At 39.9% G+C, this 18,805-nt stretch overlaps 2 protein-coding genes across 5 annotated transcripts in view; one reads left to right on the forward strand and one right to left on the reverse strand.

Annotated features, from left to right (window-relative positions):
• Positions 1 to 18,805, forward strand: part of LOC117204382 (WD repeat-containing protein 47) — a 79,374-nt gene that overhangs the window by 8,499 nt on the left and 52,070 nt on the right. For 3 of the 4 annotated variants that reach the window (XM_033441723.1, XM_033441719.1, XM_033441721.1), the window contains exons 2-4: positions 16,449 to 17,148; positions 17,337 to 17,940; positions 18,031 to 18,379. In XM_033441723.1, coding sequence (XP_033297614.1) covers positions 16,468 to 17,148; positions 17,337 to 17,940; positions 18,031 to 18,379 — 1,634 coding nt within the window. In that variant the 5' untranslated portion in view covers positions 16,449 to 16,467. Of the gene's footprint in view, positions 1 to 4,170; positions 4,355 to 16,448; positions 17,149 to 17,336; positions 17,941 to 18,030; positions 18,380 to 18,805 lie in introns of those variants that run through there. The other variant, XM_033441722.1, reaches the window with a different exon arrangement.
• Positions 12,315 to 15,177, reverse strand: LOC117204386. Its single transcript, XM_033441731.1, has 5 exons — positions 15,057 to 15,177; positions 14,545 to 14,967; positions 14,336 to 14,471; positions 13,501 to 13,853; positions 12,315 to 12,935 (listed from the first exon to the last, which is right to left on the reverse strand). The coding sequence occupies exons 1-5, from the start codon at positions 15,072 to 15,074 to the stop codon at positions 12,525 to 12,527; spliced, it is 1,341 nt and encodes a 446-aa protein (XP_033297622.1). The 5' UTR covers positions 15,075 to 15,177; the 3' UTR covers positions 12,315 to 12,524.

Genomic DNA, 18,805 nt, shown 5'->3' on the forward strand with positions numbered 1-18,805 from the left:
TATCGCGTACGTATTTCATCGAATCTGCCTTATTCTTAAATCGTTCAGATACCATCGAGGAAGTTCCAGATGCGTTCGAGAAATTGGTTCGAGGGAAGCCCCCTCTGTTTATTAATCGACTGCCTCGTACGTTTCACTTTCACCGTAAAACTGCCGCCGACAGCTGGTCGCAAATAATTTCCGTGCCCTCGTGCATCCATAATCGCGCGGATGTCGTTTAAAAGCGTACAGACGCCGGTTATAAAGAGGCCACGAGTGTAATCGAGCGAATCGTGTACGAGAACGTTATTACTTTCTACCTTTGCTCCTTCTTTGATGTGAAATATTCCGTAAAAGTTGCACTCAAGGTGGAATTTCGAGGAAAGAATACAAGTCGTCAAACGCAAACGTATATACCTATAAGTTGCTTACATAGAAGTTGACCGTGAGCAATAAAGTTCAATGCGTAGGTGAAGGTCAAAGAAGGGTCAGAGAGATTGGGTATACTATATGAGAAACGTGTTATGCTTTGCGATACTGCTTCTTAGAGTTTTCAGGAACGCAGTATAAGATTCATAATCTCATGGAACGTCGTTTAAGGAAATATGAGATTATATTTATCGCGATGTTGATAACGCTATGCAAGTTAGACCCGAGTTACGTCGGTAGCTAATATGTCTATGGGAGAGGCTGTTAGAGTATCCCGTCTTTTCACAGGATGAAGGACGAAACGCTTCGAGAGGCGGTCGAGAGAAAATTTCAGCAGTAAATTCGTCGACATTGGTAAACTTTGCTTTTCCGAATGTAGAGCTTGCAGTGAATAAATAATACTAAAAATCCTGTAAATCGATAGCCATCTCTAGTCATCTTGAGCGAGAAGCGTATACAAGAAGAATATGTATACTGAATTAGCCGAGTGTATAATGCAATAACCTCTTATAACGATACGTAGACATTATTTAATCACAGAGACTAAACAAGTCTCTAATATGAATTATTAGTCACAGAGACTAAATACGTCTGTAGTCCCAGAGTCTCTGCGACTAGATAATACACACGGACGAAATACAATACACAGATTAAGTTTCTAGGAAACGTAGAATGGAGTTCGAAATTATCTCTTAAATTTATCATGTTTTAAACGTTGAGCGCTCTCGTAAGTATCACCGACGGTGAGCTACGTGAGCTTTATTTTCATTCTAGATTCACCAAAAAGTCGATGGTTCCGCTACTGTGACCTCTGCTCGTGAGTTATTTAAGTTTCTACCGTTACATCGAGTAAGAAATGGCTGCACTGTGGTTTTCGGGCGGCTTCAAACTTTGTTCGTCTTTGCTTGGTGGAACTTTTGTTAGTTAGTTCTCAGCTGTTATTACGTTTTCTGATATCTGGTGCTCGTTGTTTAATCACTCTTCTTGCGGGTGAACGACACACGGAGAGATTAAAATCCGTGACGAAACGAGAGTCAACGATAGTAAATCTCTTTGTGGTGTTCGGTTGTCATGAATGGGGAGTGTGAATAAAACATACTTTTCATTCGGAGACAAAGGGGTGGGGGATGGTTGGAGAGGAAGTCGATACGTTTTCAGGACACGTATTTTATACACCAAATAATCTGACTTTCTACGATCAGACATGAAACCTCGTGGAATATACGGAGCCAACCTTCCTCCGTAGATCTCGCGTGTCTTCATTTATGTAACATACCCGGCTTCTTTCTCCTTTTCTTCTTTAACCTTGAAAACATTATCGTAGTATCATATTTTCTTCTTTATTACCGGAGATTATAGTAACAAACAGCAATTGCATGATAATTCGAATGTACTTGGTGATTCCTCGTTTGATGGTGATTGATACGCTATATATCACGCTGTGAATGAAATTGCGAATAGTATCGATCGTGAGTCGAGTCAGGTCATGTTTTATCGTTGCTCTTTATTTACTGTCACAAGATTTCCTGAGAGTAAAATTTCGAAGTAATGGAATTTCGACGTTTCCTTTGAGAGACGTCATTTATATCGAATGAGGCTGCAATTCCTTGATGATGGTCACCGTTTGCGTACCGCAGGAATGTGCGGTTACATAGAATGCAAAATGATCGCCTACCACCATTTAATCCTCTTTCAGAGCGAAAACTTGCGGGGCTACGTGGCGTATGTACGAATTAGCATACGACGTTATTTCATACGTCAAACCGTGTAATTCTATTGTTCATCGTAAACGTTACACCATAGGAGAAATTGGCTCGCGTCGTCATTCATATTTATTAACGCATCACAACTGATGTTTGCAAACTTGTTATCATTTTGCAATTTGTATCTACACTGGTAGTAGTAAACTCACAAAAATATTTGCACACATACCATAGAAAATCTTTATGTGCAAATAATGCTATATAGAATATTTTGAAATTGCATTAGCACTGTAACGAGACACGTAATACACACGTGCATAGAAGGTGTCTATAAATGTTCGAATACTTTCGTGATTGTGTGCACACTTACCTTATCTGTACTTTGCATAACATTAGTGTCTGATAATCGTGAACGTTCCAATTAACTGATTAATTTAATTAACGATTTATAAATGCTTGTTTTTACAAGATGTTAAATCTATCATCTACACTTTGTAAGCTTTTTGGCTTTATATGTATCATAATTGAACCGTGAAAATCGTGGCGTGAAAAATTGGCTGGCTCGCGATTAGGTGATTACGATTATCGTAATTATCGTGGAGAGAACGGATGGATTCTGCTTACTACGTTATATGCTAATCGAAGTGTCAAGGAACAGTGCGTGCCGAGTACTTCCGGCAGATAAGTAGTTGGCGTGGTCGAGTAGATGGAATGGCGAGCGAGGGGTAGTCGTTTAATTGAATCTCCTTTCTTCGAGAGTACACGCTTCTTCGTTAACCCTTTCGTTACTTGAACAATAGGATTAAGACACGAACTCTCCCTATTGCGAAACAATACTCCGAGGAAAAGGTTTTGTTCAAAAATATTTCAAGGCTCTGATAAGTTTAGCGCAACTATACCGTTTGCATTATATGTTACAGTATATAATTGGAGCAGGAACGTTTAATATGCTTCGAAAAGAAAAAAGTTACGATATAATAGACTTTTATTCTTTAAATTAATTTCATTTGCGGTAGAGTTGCGAGATAACAAGAGTTACGTGTTAAATTACTCGATTCGCCTGGAAACTTTTGATCTTGATCAAAATCCTGCGTGTAGTTCCTATGTTCTTTTTATATTCAAAAGTGGAAAGATCTGTACGGTTTCGTTTACGCGGTAAATTAGTAGTCGCGAAGGAAAATTAATCTCGAAAGTATAGATAAAAAACACTGGGATTATTTATTTATGAAGTTTTTAATGAACGGGACGAAGTTAATTGTTATTACTCGCTTATGAATTATTTATTATCTTTTTAATAGGAGTTATGTCTTTTTTATTTCGTTTCTTTATATCGAGTATAAGTAAAGTTTACGTATTTTCCACGTATAACTTTCATTTCAATATAAATTCGTCTCTCATCAAATTACTCTCTACCATTAATTACATCTTCTTTTCTCGTTCAATATGGACCAGGGTACTCCAAGAATTCTCCAGTGACGTAATCGAGACATTTTTTATCCTTCACCTAGACCATGCCAGACTCTCTAGAGATCGATTCTATTCTGTACCATCTTCCATATAATATACTTGTTCCACGTTGCGTGGGCTGCTTCTATTTAAAATTTAATACGAAAGTATCAACTATTGCACGTCTGCTATTTTGTTTTTTAATTGAAGCAGAAAATTGTGATATTACAGGGTGGAATAAAAAAGTCATTATCTAAATATTGGAATCTTGATGAAATCTTAACTCATTTCAAAATTCGAAATTAAATAAAAGTAAATAAATTTCAACACTTTTTTAAATACTAATGTAATAAAAATTGCAAAAATTCATAAAAATTTGTTTCTTGCATTTCCTTACTTCAAATGGATTTATCGTTATGAAACTCCGGTTCATTCGAAACATTTGTTCGAGGAGCTCGAATAGTCCACAAAGCGTTCGATCACAGCATTGCGATTCAGCAGTTTCGAGTTTCGAGATAGCATTCATCTTTCGCGAGGCATTTCGACGCGTGCGACGGTCTGCGTATAGACGCGCGTTTCGGAGATACAGGCGCCGTCGCAGAAGCGATTCGACGCCAGGCGTCGAGTCAGTGTTTCTTGCGACGTCGTTCGTGCAGTTCAGCCACGTGTTTCCGGTTCTGTGCTTCCGTTCGCCGTAAGATTTCGTGTGCGATTGTGATGCGTGTTCCACTGAGTCGTTCGATCTCCTTACGTGTTACGTGAATGTCCACAACGTGCAAGCAGACGATCAAGAGGAAGTAAATACGTAGTTTCTTTGTACAAGCCAATCCCAGTAGTTTGTTTCAGACATTTATCTTTCGATGAAATTTAATTTTACATTGGATCACGTTATTTCATAATCAAACATTGGATATTTGAATTACAAATTGATATATTATACAAATTTGTTTCGTCCAAGATTAACAGGTTTTATCTTGTGATTTGCATTGTTACAAGATTGTGGATTTAATATCAATCGAATGAATTAACAAATCACTTGGGTCTCTGATAACGAGAGATCACAGATAACAACAACGGTAGTCGTATCTCGACTAATATTATGATTTCCATACGCGAAACGACAAAGTATCACGAGATCTATTCTCTGCCCTGACGAGACGATGTAAGGTTAATTTGTTTTAATGAAGGCTAGTTTCTGCGAAACACCGCGTGAATTGTTCTACTCTACATAGCAAGTGTTATGTGTTAACTCTATCCTCACAGGTTCCAGCAATTTTTATGGATTCGTTCTACCATTTTCTAGATCGAGATATAGGCTTCCTATGTGGGTGAGAGGCAGGGATTTTTTTCGCCCTAATGTGGGATACGCATAATTTACACGGCGAACCGCGAAATCTGCTTTCCACCCTTGCGATCCGCTTACATAATCACGTGCTTTGCACAAATCATTCAAACTGGTCGCGAAAAGCTGTTTCCGACACGTATTATCGACCGTATTAGGGAACGATCCGGCCATGAAACGGTGGAAAGATCGTACAGGGGATGCGAACCGACAGATTGGATTTCCAGGGGCACGAGCGTCGCGGTTTGTATGCCTTCGTTGATACATGCGTTGCTGTTACTAACGCGTCGCTCCCCAGCGTACGATAACGTTCCAACGATGTGCCGTGTAAATTCGCTTGTACCCATTTTGTATAAAATTTTCCCGAATTGTTGCGTCACTCCGGGAATTTGTCAACGTCACGCCCCGCCTGAAAAATTAAATTAACACGCATCGACCGGTGGTTACGATGGTTGTGGCTTGAAACGTGCAAAATATAAAATATTTTGTAAGCTAAAACGAGAACAAAAAGTTATCGTCAACTATTTTAACGAGCAAAACTTCTTTATACGGTGTAAAATATTACGTGTTCGTTGGAGGTGCACTAAAATGTTTTCTAAAAAGGCTAATACAGATGAACGATCGACGAGACATCGTGCTTTTTCGCGATGGCGGTAATTTATGAGTCTGGAGGTTTATCGGACGACCTCCTAAGCTGAACTTCATCCTCTCTGTTCAATTCTCCACACGACTATAGAGAGCGACGGTTTGATAAATCACGGCGAGCTACTTTCGCGCTTTATCGACCACGTCGGGGCTGATTCGTCCGCGAGACAATGGACGAGGGCGGCGAGGACTCGTTAGAAAGTAAGGGTGCCGCATGGACGCGTTCGAGTAAGCCTCGATCTACCCCAAGAGCAAGGCCACGCTTAAAACGGGTCTTTAAAGAGAAAGAGCTTTGCTGTTTTGATGAATATTGACATCGACTATGACTTCAGTAAGATATTCGTAATATCAAAAAATATGCGTAGCGGTTATAATGCGTAGCGTACAAAAATATATGAACACTTGCCATCGAAAACTTATATTTTATTATTTTAAGCGTTTATATTTATTTATTAATATTTATTTATTAAACAAATATTTATTGCAAATATGCACGAAGTTATATGTTTAAAATTCCATTATACAATATAAGTAGTCATCTTAAACATGTAAGTGTTAAATTTGGGCCTCCTAATTATTGAGGTTTATTAATATAATGAATAATCGACTGGTATGTATTAATGAAATTTAAATTTTAAATTTAAAAATTTTAAAAAAATTTAAAATACACAAAGGGTATCTACAGGAATTCAAATACGTAAAAGATTTAGTTAAGAAATTGTTTCACATGTATAAAATGTGAGGTTGAATGAGAAGAATTAACCCGCGAACAGACCCTTCTGTGCTCATCCACGCTCAGAGCTTGCTGGCAATTAAAAAATCCATGATCCGTGCAGTTTGTGGGCAGGGGACTCGGTAAACAAAAGGGCAATGTCGATTACGCCAGAGTGAATGGCATGCCACGATGCTGACGAATTACGTTGTCATTCTTCCTTCTGTGCGTACAGAGGAACGATGATGGTTAATTTTGGATTGACAGGTCGTTGATCTTCTTCCTTCATGCAAGTAGCCCCATGAATGTCGAATAATATAGCAGTGTTGAGGATACTCGTGGTAGATGAACGGATAAATCGATAGGTACTGTTGAAACAGGGATTGGGAGTTAATAATGTTCGCTATGACAGACTTAATCTGAAGTAAGCCAATTAATTTTTAATATGGATTATTTCTGAACGATAAAGACCACGAGGATAATACGATGAAGCAATTATAATAATAAAAGAAGAATCGAAATGTAGTTCGATGGATCAGCTTGTGCAATCATTTTTCTGGTCTTGTTGTTCATCGGACAATGGAAATAGCAGCAAGCCAGATCTCGTATACAACCACTTTGTAAAATTACTCAGGAAGACGACTAGTATTCCGACTTTGTCCTGGCAAAGTTCCTCCCTTCTTTTTCCACTTTATCGTCTTAACGATTGGGAAACAGTCCGACAATATGCTTGCTACTTTTCTGCTTCCCACGATCTCATGCTTCCCACACGCTCGACCCTGCTTCTGCAATCGCTGCTTACCTCGTTCGAACTTGACGAACAACTTCATACATTCTAGCAGCCTATCTAGTAATATCATCGCCACATTTTTCACCCACTTTCGAGCAATTCTTTTACCAAAACGCTAAAACTCATTATACAAGCGTTATTACACTGAAAACTTGCCAAATTGAAGTTTTCTCGTTGATATCGTTAAGACAAATCTCGTCTAATATAATACGTCGTTGCGTTACAACTGACTTTCTAGAGAAGCAATTTTTTAAGCGTAACAAGAGCCGATTTGGCTCGCTTTCAGTCTTTCGAAAGTGATTAACCTATTTGCATCCAACGTAGCTCGAGAACGTTCGAGGCGATCCGCGATAGCACATCGATTTTCTTAAAAAGTCAAACTCATCGTGGGGAAATTCTGTTTCCATCGAAGACATCGTGAAAATAGGAAACTCTCAAACGTGTTAATCACGCGAGTGACACGCATGCAACAACGAGTTTCACGTCTTGTTCGTCTCGTAATCGACACGCATTTATTTAGCAACCGTTAATGTAAACGCGCAGTGAGATTTACAAGGAAACGAATGTCTCGTGACGACACACACCGTCTTCATCCGGTTAAACGAGGCTTTCGAGATTTCCCGGAGGCGGCAGCCTTCTCGAGGAATTCGTGTCGCGTGAAAAAGGAGGAAAAAGTTGTCATCGGCTGGCTATCTTCTTGAGTAAACGCGCACCGGTACCACGAGCTTTCGGGTCAAAGGTGAGCTGCTTGAATACCTCCATTACAGGCCGGGTAATGGTTCCTTTACTCGTGCACCAGTATGAAGAAAGCACGCCACACGGCTTTGAACCACGAAGAGACCGGATACTACCCTTCTATAAATCGCTATGGCGTTTCATGCAGGTAAACGTACCGAATCGAACCGTGTCCGACGTCGTGTCCGAGGCCGTTGGTCCACATCGTTGTAATATTCCGTGACTAGGAGAACCAAGTTATCCACCTTATTTCAAGATGACTCGAGAAACAGGCTAATTATTTTAACAGAGAGTTTTACGAGTATATGGTTTCGGTGCTAGATAGATACGTGTGGTGTTTTAAAAGAACTCGGACTGCTCGAAGCTTCCAGGTATAAATCGTGTCGGTAGATAAGACGCAGCCACTAGCATCGTATCTTTGTTACCCGAACTTTCTGACGAAATATCCTGGAGAATGAGTGGAATACTTAGAGACAAGTTTTGACCTGAAGACACGAGGTTTGTGAAGTTGTGAAAGTTTTGGTGAATCGGTTTTAATTAAAGATTACTGCACGATCAGGTTACGTTTCGATCGTATATTTGTAATTACGTGAAACGACATAACATATGATTTTATAAGACGAAACCCAAGAACAAAATTTCTATATTTACACGAAGAATGTCTAATCTAACTATCGAAAAAAAAATGAAATTTCTGACGTTTCATTGGATCGTCTATGCGTTTTATTAATGGATTTATTAATCAGAGAGGAGGCACACGCATATCGATTCTCCGTGAATGTTATCGAATAAATTAATCGGACATTTGAATCGCGCATACGTAATAGTGTCACGGTGGCCGTCTGGACGTCTGAAAGCCGGAATTACGAACGCAGCGAGGAGCCGAGAAACACCGATAGTAAAGGATCGTGGACTGACTCTGGCATTAAACGCCGCCAGCCGGCATCGAAAAGATGGAGGAATGACCGGGCTTTCAAAGCCACCGAGAGATTTTCAAACTTCGCTCTTTGTGTCTTTGCTCCTTGGCTAGGGGCAATGGGCTTCGCGAGCCATAGAACCGTTCCATAGAACCGACCTGTTTTTACCTTCGTTCAAGAATACAAATTAAAGAGCGTTTCTCTATTTTTTCTTCCTTTCAGCGGCGTGTTCATTTCTTCTTTACTTTCGTTATCAGTCTAACAACTGCTCCATATGTTGGCCTTGGTAGGAAAACCTTTTTTACACCAAGCTTGTAATATTTGATAGTATCGATTTTCTGTACTTTTTTGCATTTGAAAACTCTGCTATATTTGCGTCTGGAAATTTTACCGTTTGGGAATTAAAAAGTTTGCAATAATAAAGAGGCAGCTTCGATATTAAAGTTTTATTTGTAGGGAATATTCAAACGTGGAAAAGTTTATTATTATGGATATTAGTTGACTATGAATTTATAACACGCTTGAAAAGGTGGTTTGATTGTGGTTGATCTTCGGTTGGTTGTTGTTGGTTTATTCAAATTACTGGAAAGTAGAGCTATTTCTTTATCGCAGTATCCCTTCCATTGAAATTTTATAAATATTATATTTTTTGGAACTGGAAATTGTATATCTTCTATGTACAATATATCATAGATGAAGCTCCTGGTGTTTTTTCGCGTGTCTATTCACAAATCTTGTTTTATAAAGATTATAATATATCGATCTTGATCATATTGAACATTTACTGTTTTGAAAACAAATAACAATTGGACGCATTTACAACGGCAGGCCGTATATGTGTATCGAAATACGTGCCATTGTTACTCACTGTTCTTTTGCAAACGAAATATCGACCGGTAGTTTTGTTTGGTAAATGCCGACTCCCCTTAACTAGTATCTAATTATAGTCGTTTAGAGTCACTTGTTACGAGAATAACGATGAGTTTGCATAGGTCGTTATAGGACGGTAAACGTGGTGGAACGATTTGTGGACGATTCGCAATTTCCGCTCAATAAACGCACTTCCCCATCGATTTCGTATCAATTAGTCATTTTAATAAGTAGACGGTCAACGTTTATGAATAACTGGTAGCGCGCTGCTTGGTTTGCGCAGCGAATTACGTACACTAAGAACCGATGGCTATAAAAAAACAAAAACTTTCATCGGTAAAACTTTCGTTCCATTTACCCATTATCGACAATCGTGTCTGGTTATTGACTCTCACACAACGTTATATTCCGATGTAATCACCGTTTAGTTCGCTACTGAATTCTTTGTCTAAGGTTTCTCGTCCATTACCTTTTCTTTGAAAATCAAATTCAATTATATATATCTCTTCATTCAGATCATAAAAAGGAGAGAAAGAGAGGGATTAATAAAGATGACTTATCACACAGTTCCACAAGAGTTTCTATGGAGTTCTACATGATAGAAAGAGAGCTTTTCCTCTGTGAACAAACTCGTTAAAGTACAAATGGAATTTTTAAAAGATTTGTAGCAAAAAAAGGACCAACAGCTGTGAGCTTCAGCTTTTTCAAACTTCTACAAAATCCGCTTCGTTTGAAAAGCACGTGGATTCGTATAACCTGTCCTATCGTCGATAGTAAAATTGCTCGTTTGAGATCGAAATACAAGGATCACGGCGTAATTAAAACGAAATTGAAGTCGAATTGTTTGCCTGGTAACGAAAGCCGAGTAAACCCGTGACGGAGCCGGCTGAAACGTAAGCGGAACAGTGCTGAAAAATTTAGTTTAAATTATATACCTCGAAGCATCGATAATCGCGTGGCTAAAATTATACCGCGTTTTACGTTCTGTGTTTTGTAATTTTACAGTGCACTTTAAACGTCTCGCCATCTTTTTATTGCCATCGCGTTTCCAACGTGGGTTTACGACCATTTTAAAGTATAACACGAATCGTCAATGATTATTCGATCGTTTTTCTTAATTAATTTCATCGTTTGACAGTATTCTTCTCTTTTCCGAAACTAAATTAAGTTACATCGACCTTGTACTTTTTGGACTTTCATATTTTTTATCTCAATAAAGTTGATTGTATTCCACCAAAGTAAAAAAAAAAAGAAATCGGCTGCACTGTCGTCGATTTTGAATAATTATCGTTTTGGCTCCCTTTCACTGGCAATTCTTTATAATTTTTTTCGAGTCTCGAAGCTGAAAAATTGCAAATAAAAGGATCAACGATATGGCTTCGTAAAAATACCTAACCGTTGTTCGTTGTCAACTGCAACATCTATTCATAGCACAGACATCGATACTCTTGTCCGCGAAACAGACAGATACCCTCTATTCGCGCAACATTGTACGATTGCTAGATTCAACCGTTAAAACCGACCATTAAATCTCACGGACTTGATCGACGAATAAAAGTATGATTTCTTCCATTCCAATCTCGATTGTAACTTTTACCTTTCAAACTACCGCATCGACAACGCGAATTATACCACTACGAAGGCATGGCATGTGATTTTTTCCAATTCTCCCCAAGTTTCACAATTTAAAGGGAAATTAAATGTGGCTGAAGTAGGAAGAAGTAGCCGCAATTCTCCTTGTGAAAATTAATCTCCTGGGCGCCCGTGAAACGTTCTCTTTCCAAAAACTTGCTCGTTCCCGCTCGTCCTTCGCCGTCCTGCTTCTGAACGCGCTGACGGGAAGCTCGCTCGTAAATGCTGAATTTATCCCCGGTTCACGTTCTCGCCTCGCCTATCCGCTTGCCCGTAATCGCTGGAGTGCATCTGCATAGCCCGTGTATTCTCCGAGGCACGTCTCCGAACTTCGTTACACAGAGTAATTTCCTTATCTCGTCGCTTGCACTTTCGACGAGCGTAACGAATGGCAAACACTGTTGAAATTTCGCAGCTTCGAAGAAATTACATTTCACGATGAACGAAGGGCGGAAGGGTTGGATACAAGGTTCGAAAGTTCGGGTCCCGAGCGAGAAATCAGAAATTGCTCGATCAGTGTTTGCCCTCCTTTTCCGGTTGCAGACACTCGATGCCCTCGTCGTGCACCGGCCATACTTCTCGCCTCTCTGTTCGGGTCAATTAACGCTGCCGGCAAATTGTCCGAAATTGAATTTTCGTTCAGTCGCTCGGTTGTCTCGCAGCCGCAACCGCTGCTGCACGGTCCGGGCTGTGAAACGTGTCCTGGACGAGAGTTCGCCGTCTTCAGCGTTAATATACTAATTAAGGAATAGTCGAGTTAATGGCAGGGAAATCTTACGCGATCTGGAAACGAGCTGAGTCAAGAAACCGTAAACGAACCGGAATGAAAGGTAATCTTTGGCTTTCTGCGAAAGCTCGTGGATCATTGAGGAAAATTGTTTCTTATTTCTCTGGAAATGTTTGCGTAAAACCGACAAGTTAATAAATATTGACGAGAGGGGTGTCAAGTGATAGACGTATTTTCGAATTAGTTCCGTGATTAAGCGATTGATGAGATGATAGTGAGATCCGGTTGGCAGACGAGCATTAAGGTCCGATTATGTGCAGCCTCCTTGTTAACGGCACGAGATGTAACACTTTATGGGTAGGGAAGCTTTTAATAAACTTGACGGCGTTTATGGTTATACGTTTATTGAAAAATGTCCATCTAATCATCGATTAAGAACGATGAAATTTACATATATATTCGATAGATGCTTAATTGACGTGTAATATCCGTGAAAAAATATAAAATATCGTGATATAAACATTTTATACAAAATCCAAAAAGTATAGCTATGTAGTTAAATTGCGTGGTCGTTTGATTTGCAAAGTCGAGATTCATTTAAGCTAACTGATATACGACAGGTTGTTGTATATCATTGGTATCGAAACAAATTCTGTATGGCGAATAGGGGGACGGATATGGGCATGACCAAACATAATTACCTACATAATTACCGAAATCGCTAACAGGATAAGATTGAGGTGTAACGGTGTACTGAGTGTATGGCAAATAATTTGTCCCCAGGTCAGTTGGCTTACTATAAACTTGCTCTGCAGCGGGCTGTATCGGTGTTAAATTATTCGATGGCTCAGCGTCGTGGTGCGCGTTCGTAGGAATCGTGATGCTGTAACTTTCTTTTGACATATTATCCTTGAATTTCCCGTGGTTATGCACGTGCTGGTGCACCCTTATTTTGTAGATATCCCCCAGCTTCGTGCCCACTTGATCCTTATGATTATCAGCTTTTTCCTGTTCAGGTATTTGCAAATAAATTCATATCCATTACTCTTTGTCAATTAACACGTTTATCAATTACGATATATCTTATCATGATCCGAGTCAAAGTACATATTTTTAGATTATGCATATCACATACGTTATGTAAGACGCGATGCAAAATCACGAAAATGTGAAAAAATATTTTACAATTTAAAGTTATACAATAATAGTAACGGGCATTGTGTATGAAAATTATTTGTTGGAAAATTATTTATAATGAATGGACTATGAATGATTTATGCGAGATTTAAAGACATAATTCCTAAAATAAAAAAAAAAAAAATACGATAAAAATACGAACTAATCAAAGTATAGTATCTGTTATGACATTCAGTAAGTGGAATAGATTTCTGTTGCGTTTGTAAAAGTAGAAGTTTACAGAAAAAAAAATATTCGTAGTTCTAGTTTAGTTGGTTTAGTAATAATAAGATCAAATCCGTAATGAACGTATACAAAGTCGTTAGAATTTAACAGTTCATTGTATGAAACAATTTTTGTATGGTTCATTGTGTGTATATAAAACAAAAATTCCTACCGTGGAAATTTTAAATTCGCGCTGACTTCCCACGATATCAGCTGGCGACGATTGAACGGAAGCAGAGACCATGGAATCCAAGGAATTTCTCTGTTGCTGTTTTTGGGGGGAAGTTTGTTGCAATAATAATGCGTGATGAAGATCTTTGTTGGCTAATAAAGAACTCGTGGTTTCTATAGGACTAGCAATTGGCATTTCTTGTGGCATTTTTTGCTTTACTTCGGCTGGTATTTGTTGATAGGGATTATAGGATGGTTTCAATTCCACAGAACGGTATTGTTGCTGCACAGGATACATGTTCGATGGATTCAAGCCCAACAATGAAACACTCTGACGAGTATTCACGCGCTTCTCTGTAGAAACATCATTATTTGATAGAATTTATTTGCGATTTTTTATGAAGATTATTCATAGGTGAAAAGTTGGGTAGTGAAAGATATGTAAGTCTAATTGATTTATAGTAGGTAATATAGTAGATAATAGGACTATCTTTTATAACATAATTTGAAAAATGGGGCGAATATATTTTTGTCATTGGTCAAAATGATCACATTTGCAAATGGATCATTTGTAGTAGAATTCACATAGCTGTAATGCATATCATAAAAGTTCACCGATTCTTTCTCTTTTTATGATTTTTCATTCGTATAATAGGAACTCACGACCAGATATGTAAGTGGAATCGATAAGAATTCATTGAACAAGGTCATAACTAATATTTCGTTTGAAATTCTGCTATACATATATACGTCCAAGAATCAGAGTATCTGTATCATTCAACTAGCCAACATTCCACATGTAACACTAATATTGTACTTGAAAATAATTATCTTACTCTCTTGATCTTGCAAATCAACGACCGATAACGAATCATCTAAGGGCGACTTCGTGGCCACATCATCGTGTTCATCCCTTTGTATTCTATCGGGTTCTTCGCTTGGATTAGATCTTCTGTATCGATTGTGTGCTGCCTAAAAAAATGATCGGTTAATCGATAATTACAGGAGACAGTGCTGAAAGTAATAATGAACTTTGCGTGCTCACTGTAGGAGGATATTGATAATAGGGTAGAACTGCCCCGGGAATTCCTGCTGATCCGTAGCTATTCATATCAGACAGCAGTCGTCTGTAAGCAGTTCTTGACATAGGTGGCAATATTACATGTTGAAACATCGGTGACAATGCTTGAGCGGGAACATGGTATGAATCCGAATACACTGGATAAAGTTCCAAATGATACCCTGGATCCATGTATCCCTGTTGTTGTACTAATTGGCGTGGACTGTGTGATTGAGGATGTGATTCATGGCCTTTGTCTTCTGAATTTGGAAGAGTTTCAGGAGGTTGAGTTATGGGCTGATGTTCTTCCTCCAAATCTGATTTCTGTGTAGAGTGTGAATGTTCGTATCCAGGTTGTATCATAATGTCAGCAAACGCATAGTGGACTAGGAAAATAGCCATTAAAAACTGAAATCAAATATTATCAAGTATGAGCGTGATATTTTATAATTTAGTGTACATATTACGATTTCAAACGTCAATTATTGCGATCTTACCATCGTTAATTGCCCCATTGTTGTACTTTACCGTTGATCGTTCAACAGTTCGATCGAATCTGCGCAGCGGGCTTTAAAGACACATAAATTAACGGACGAAGGTGCTGATGTCACGTATTTCGTCTGGCACGCACTTTTGTCAAGCCAGCATGTTACAAACTTGGGAAATTTAGCAAATTCGCAGAAGACTTTTATGGGTCACTGTTTTACGAAATTCATGTATTGTCACGCTTGTCACCTGTATTGCTTTCATCGCGATTTCATATGCTATATATATATATATATATTTTTAATAAAAATGTATTTTTGGTGAAATCTTTCAGCCATAGAAATCACCTTTCGTTTCGTCGTATTTCATCTGGTCGGTGAAGCAATACAAATCTCGTAATTCACACCCTTTGATCAAGAGCCGCTTCGAAAGAAACTTTCGGCACCATATGGAGGCAGTCGATAACAATTTTCCTCATACCCATATTCTCCGCCAACGTCGTTCGCGCTTCGATTCCCAGCAAGTTGGATAGAACGAGATTTCCAGAGGAATATAAAGTAGGAGATTTTACGGGGTTGCTCGAAATATCAAGTTTCTCCCTGCTGCATCGAGTCTGTAGGATTTTGCAACGAAATGGAATATCATCGTCATATGGTGGCCGCATAATAACGGCCCTCGTGTAAATCCATGTCATCGTTCCAATCTACTAAACGTTTCCGAGCCTTCCCGCTGTGCATATTTCATTCAAGAAGCAACTCGTGCGATTTCATCGTCTGACCGGTGAATCTATGAGTTAGAAACATCGAAACGATATACAAACGGAAGCAAACGCGGGCGATTTTATGTTTGAAATATTCACGCACAGGAAAGAGTAGTTTAGTAGGGGAATAGCAAATCAACGTCCGAATCTATCCACCCAGTTCGTGCGACAATCAGGGCGTGTCAGCAGGGCCGGTGGCCTCGAAGTGCAACGAACTTATAAAAGCAAGGATTTCGCACATTCCTTACGAGCGTAACATTACTCAGTTTTGCAATAACACGTATCGTCCGAACAGCAATCCCGGTGAATCAGATCGTGATGCGTTGAACCTTAGTATTATCGATCGCAAAATTAGCATTGAGCAAAACAATTTCGATATCAACCTACCCACATTCTCGACTCACATAATCTATATGTAGGTCTTTGTTTTTGTATTAACAGAAAATCGTTTTTTCCCTTGGTTCAATATAATGTACAGATATAACCTATATATGCAAGCTGCATAAAATTGGTAGATGTCACAATATCATCGAAATTGTCGAGCCGTATTTCATTCGACCGTTTATCAATGAAATTTCTTGTAACTCGTCACGCTCGATACAAAAGGTCGAGGCTGTAATTCTCTGCTCTGGAAACTGTCCAGGTTGCGTATTCGGTACGTGATGCCGGCGGCGCACCTGACGCTGCGCGAGGAGGATGTGGTACGACTAACCTTGGAGTTCCTCCATAGCCGTGACCTTCACATCTCGCAGCTTTCGTTGGAACGAGAAACTGGCGTGATAAATGGTCAGTACAGCGACGACGTCCTGTTCCTTCGTCAGCTGATCCTCGATGGACAATGGGACGACGTGCTCGAGTTCATTCAGCCGTTGGAGGCGCTGCCGGATTTCGATATGAGAAAGTTCACCTACTCGATCCTCAGGCACAAGTACGTGGAGTTGCTGTGTATCAAGTCCGAGGCGAACTTGATCGCCGCCGGGACAAACGGGAGTGTCGACAATGCGGTCGAAGAGGTTGTCAAGGTTTTGAGCGACCTCGAGAAGGTCGCGCCATCGAAAGAAGAGTACAGCAGCTTGTGCCTATTGCTAACGCTACCGCGACTCACGGACCACTTGCAATATAAGGACTGGAATCCTAGCAATGCCAGAGTTCAGTGCTTTCGCGAGGTGCATCCGTTGGTTGAGAAATTTCTGCCTGGCGACAGAAAGAGCACCGATCCTGCTCATCCCGTCACCTCCGCGAAAAACGATCGGCTCATACAGTTGATCATCAAGGGCATTTTGTATGAGTCTTGCGTTAATTATTGTCAGGCTAAAGCTACAGGCTCGAAGGAGAGCGAACAGGTAACATTTGTTTTCATTTTATCTTTAATCCGACTATCTTTTTTATTTGAAATACTAGGACAGATACTTCGAGTAATATTTATATTTGTACTTGAAGTACGTAGATATTATTAGATATATATTAACTTTACTTCCCTTTATAGTTTAAAGATAATTAACGATAATTAAGATATAAATTTGTATTACAGGTGGAAATGAATTTTTCCAGACTGTTAGACGGCTCAGTAGGTTTCAGTGATTCTGACCTAAGTCTGCTTTCTTGGCTACAAAGTATACCGCCGGAAACGTTCGCCGTACCTTTCGCTCAACGAACGTTAAACGTGGATGTGGAACGGCTCGAGAGACCATCTTTGGAGACCTCCTGGACGGAACACATGTTGATCACCCCTATAAAGCCGAAGACCTTCCCGCATAGCGCGATGCCGTTCACCAGGCCAAGATCCGCGGCTGACATGATGTCACGAAGTTTAGTGCCCGCTTTAGAAGCTGGGCTTGGACCAAGGAGTCCCGGACCTAAAAATACGCCGATACCATCTGCGGCGCTAATGGCTTTGTCTACCGGTGATATAAACCCGATGTCAAGATCATCTTTCGCGAGCTTTCATCTAACCGGTTTTAAGAATAACAAATTAATGAACACCAGCGTGGACAGACTCTTTGAGAACGAGGGTGACGTCTTTCTTAGCTCGAGCTACGCTGAATTTCAGCAACTGCCTTCTATACAAGAAACAACGACCAACAGCCAGCCGAAAGCTCCGCCGAGGACGAGAGGACAATCGAAGAGTCCCGAGGGTAAGCCTACCTATTCTTATTTTTATTTATTAATACAGTAATATGTCATAAATTGTTATTTTTAATACTTTTACATGCGTCTCATTTTAGGTATCAAAGCTGACCCTTCTGCAGCCTCCACGCCAGAGCGTAGAGTTGCAGGCAGAGAATCTCCCGCCCCATCGACGGCCAGAAGTTCGAGAAGAGATTCCTTGGCAGAAAAACCAACCGGAGTCGCGGCAAAGATCACGGAACCTACTGCGATGCCTGTTCGGGCTTCCCTAGGTGGAGAGCATCTCGAGCAGAGTTATAACGGCGACCTGTTTAAAGAGTACCAAAAGCAGAAGCAAAGGCTGCAGGAGAAGTTCCAACAGAGAGAAAGGGAATGGGATGATTTGGTCAGACAGTTGTCGGCTCCGTTACCCTCTCAAGTCGTCGATAATAGACTTCAGGGAGATGGGTAAGTGAAAGTTTTATTGTTAGCCAATATAACTAACTTTCATATCGCCAGTATAATTTCGACAGTGATAAATATTCACTGTTTAATTTGATAGTTTTTTTAATGTAAAGAGTCCGATCGGTAAACGATAGGAGAACAGAAAAACAAAAGCGTATTGTTTGTCGCGTTTCGATGCGCCGCTATTCAGTGGCCGGAGTGCTGACGATTATCACCACGAGGCAATCACGGAAAAGTGGTACGATGCTTCGAATTAACATTGGCTCGCTTCCCGGCGAGTTGCTCATGCGACAAAATGCAGACAAATACTGTTGTTTTCCGTGTGGTGTCTCGCAGGTTCTGCAGAGCACAGTCAATCAAACCGAGTAGTTGGCTACATTCTCTAACAGATGGCAGCAAAGGAATGCCTTTGTCGCGCTTATTATGGTA

The sequence above is a fragment of the Bombus bifarius genome, unplaced genomic scaffold, assembly GCF_011952205.1.
Source record: "Bombus bifarius isolate JDL3187 unplaced genomic scaffold, Bbif_JDL3187 scf7180000007978, whole genome shotgun sequence".
NCBI lineage: Eukaryota > Metazoa > Arthropoda > Insecta > Hymenoptera > Apidae > Bombus > Bombus bifarius.

Coding starts and splice junctions, on each gene's coding strand:
- LOC117204386 (XM_033441731.1), bottom strand. Junction 14,472..14,544: donor ATTATCAATATCCTCCTACA/GTGAGCACGCAA, acceptor TCATTTTTTTAG/GCAGCACACAATCGATACAG. Junction 12,936..13,500: donor GCGAATTTAAAATTTCCACG/GTAGGAATTTTT, acceptor ATACCTGAACAG/GAAAAAGCTGATAATCATAA.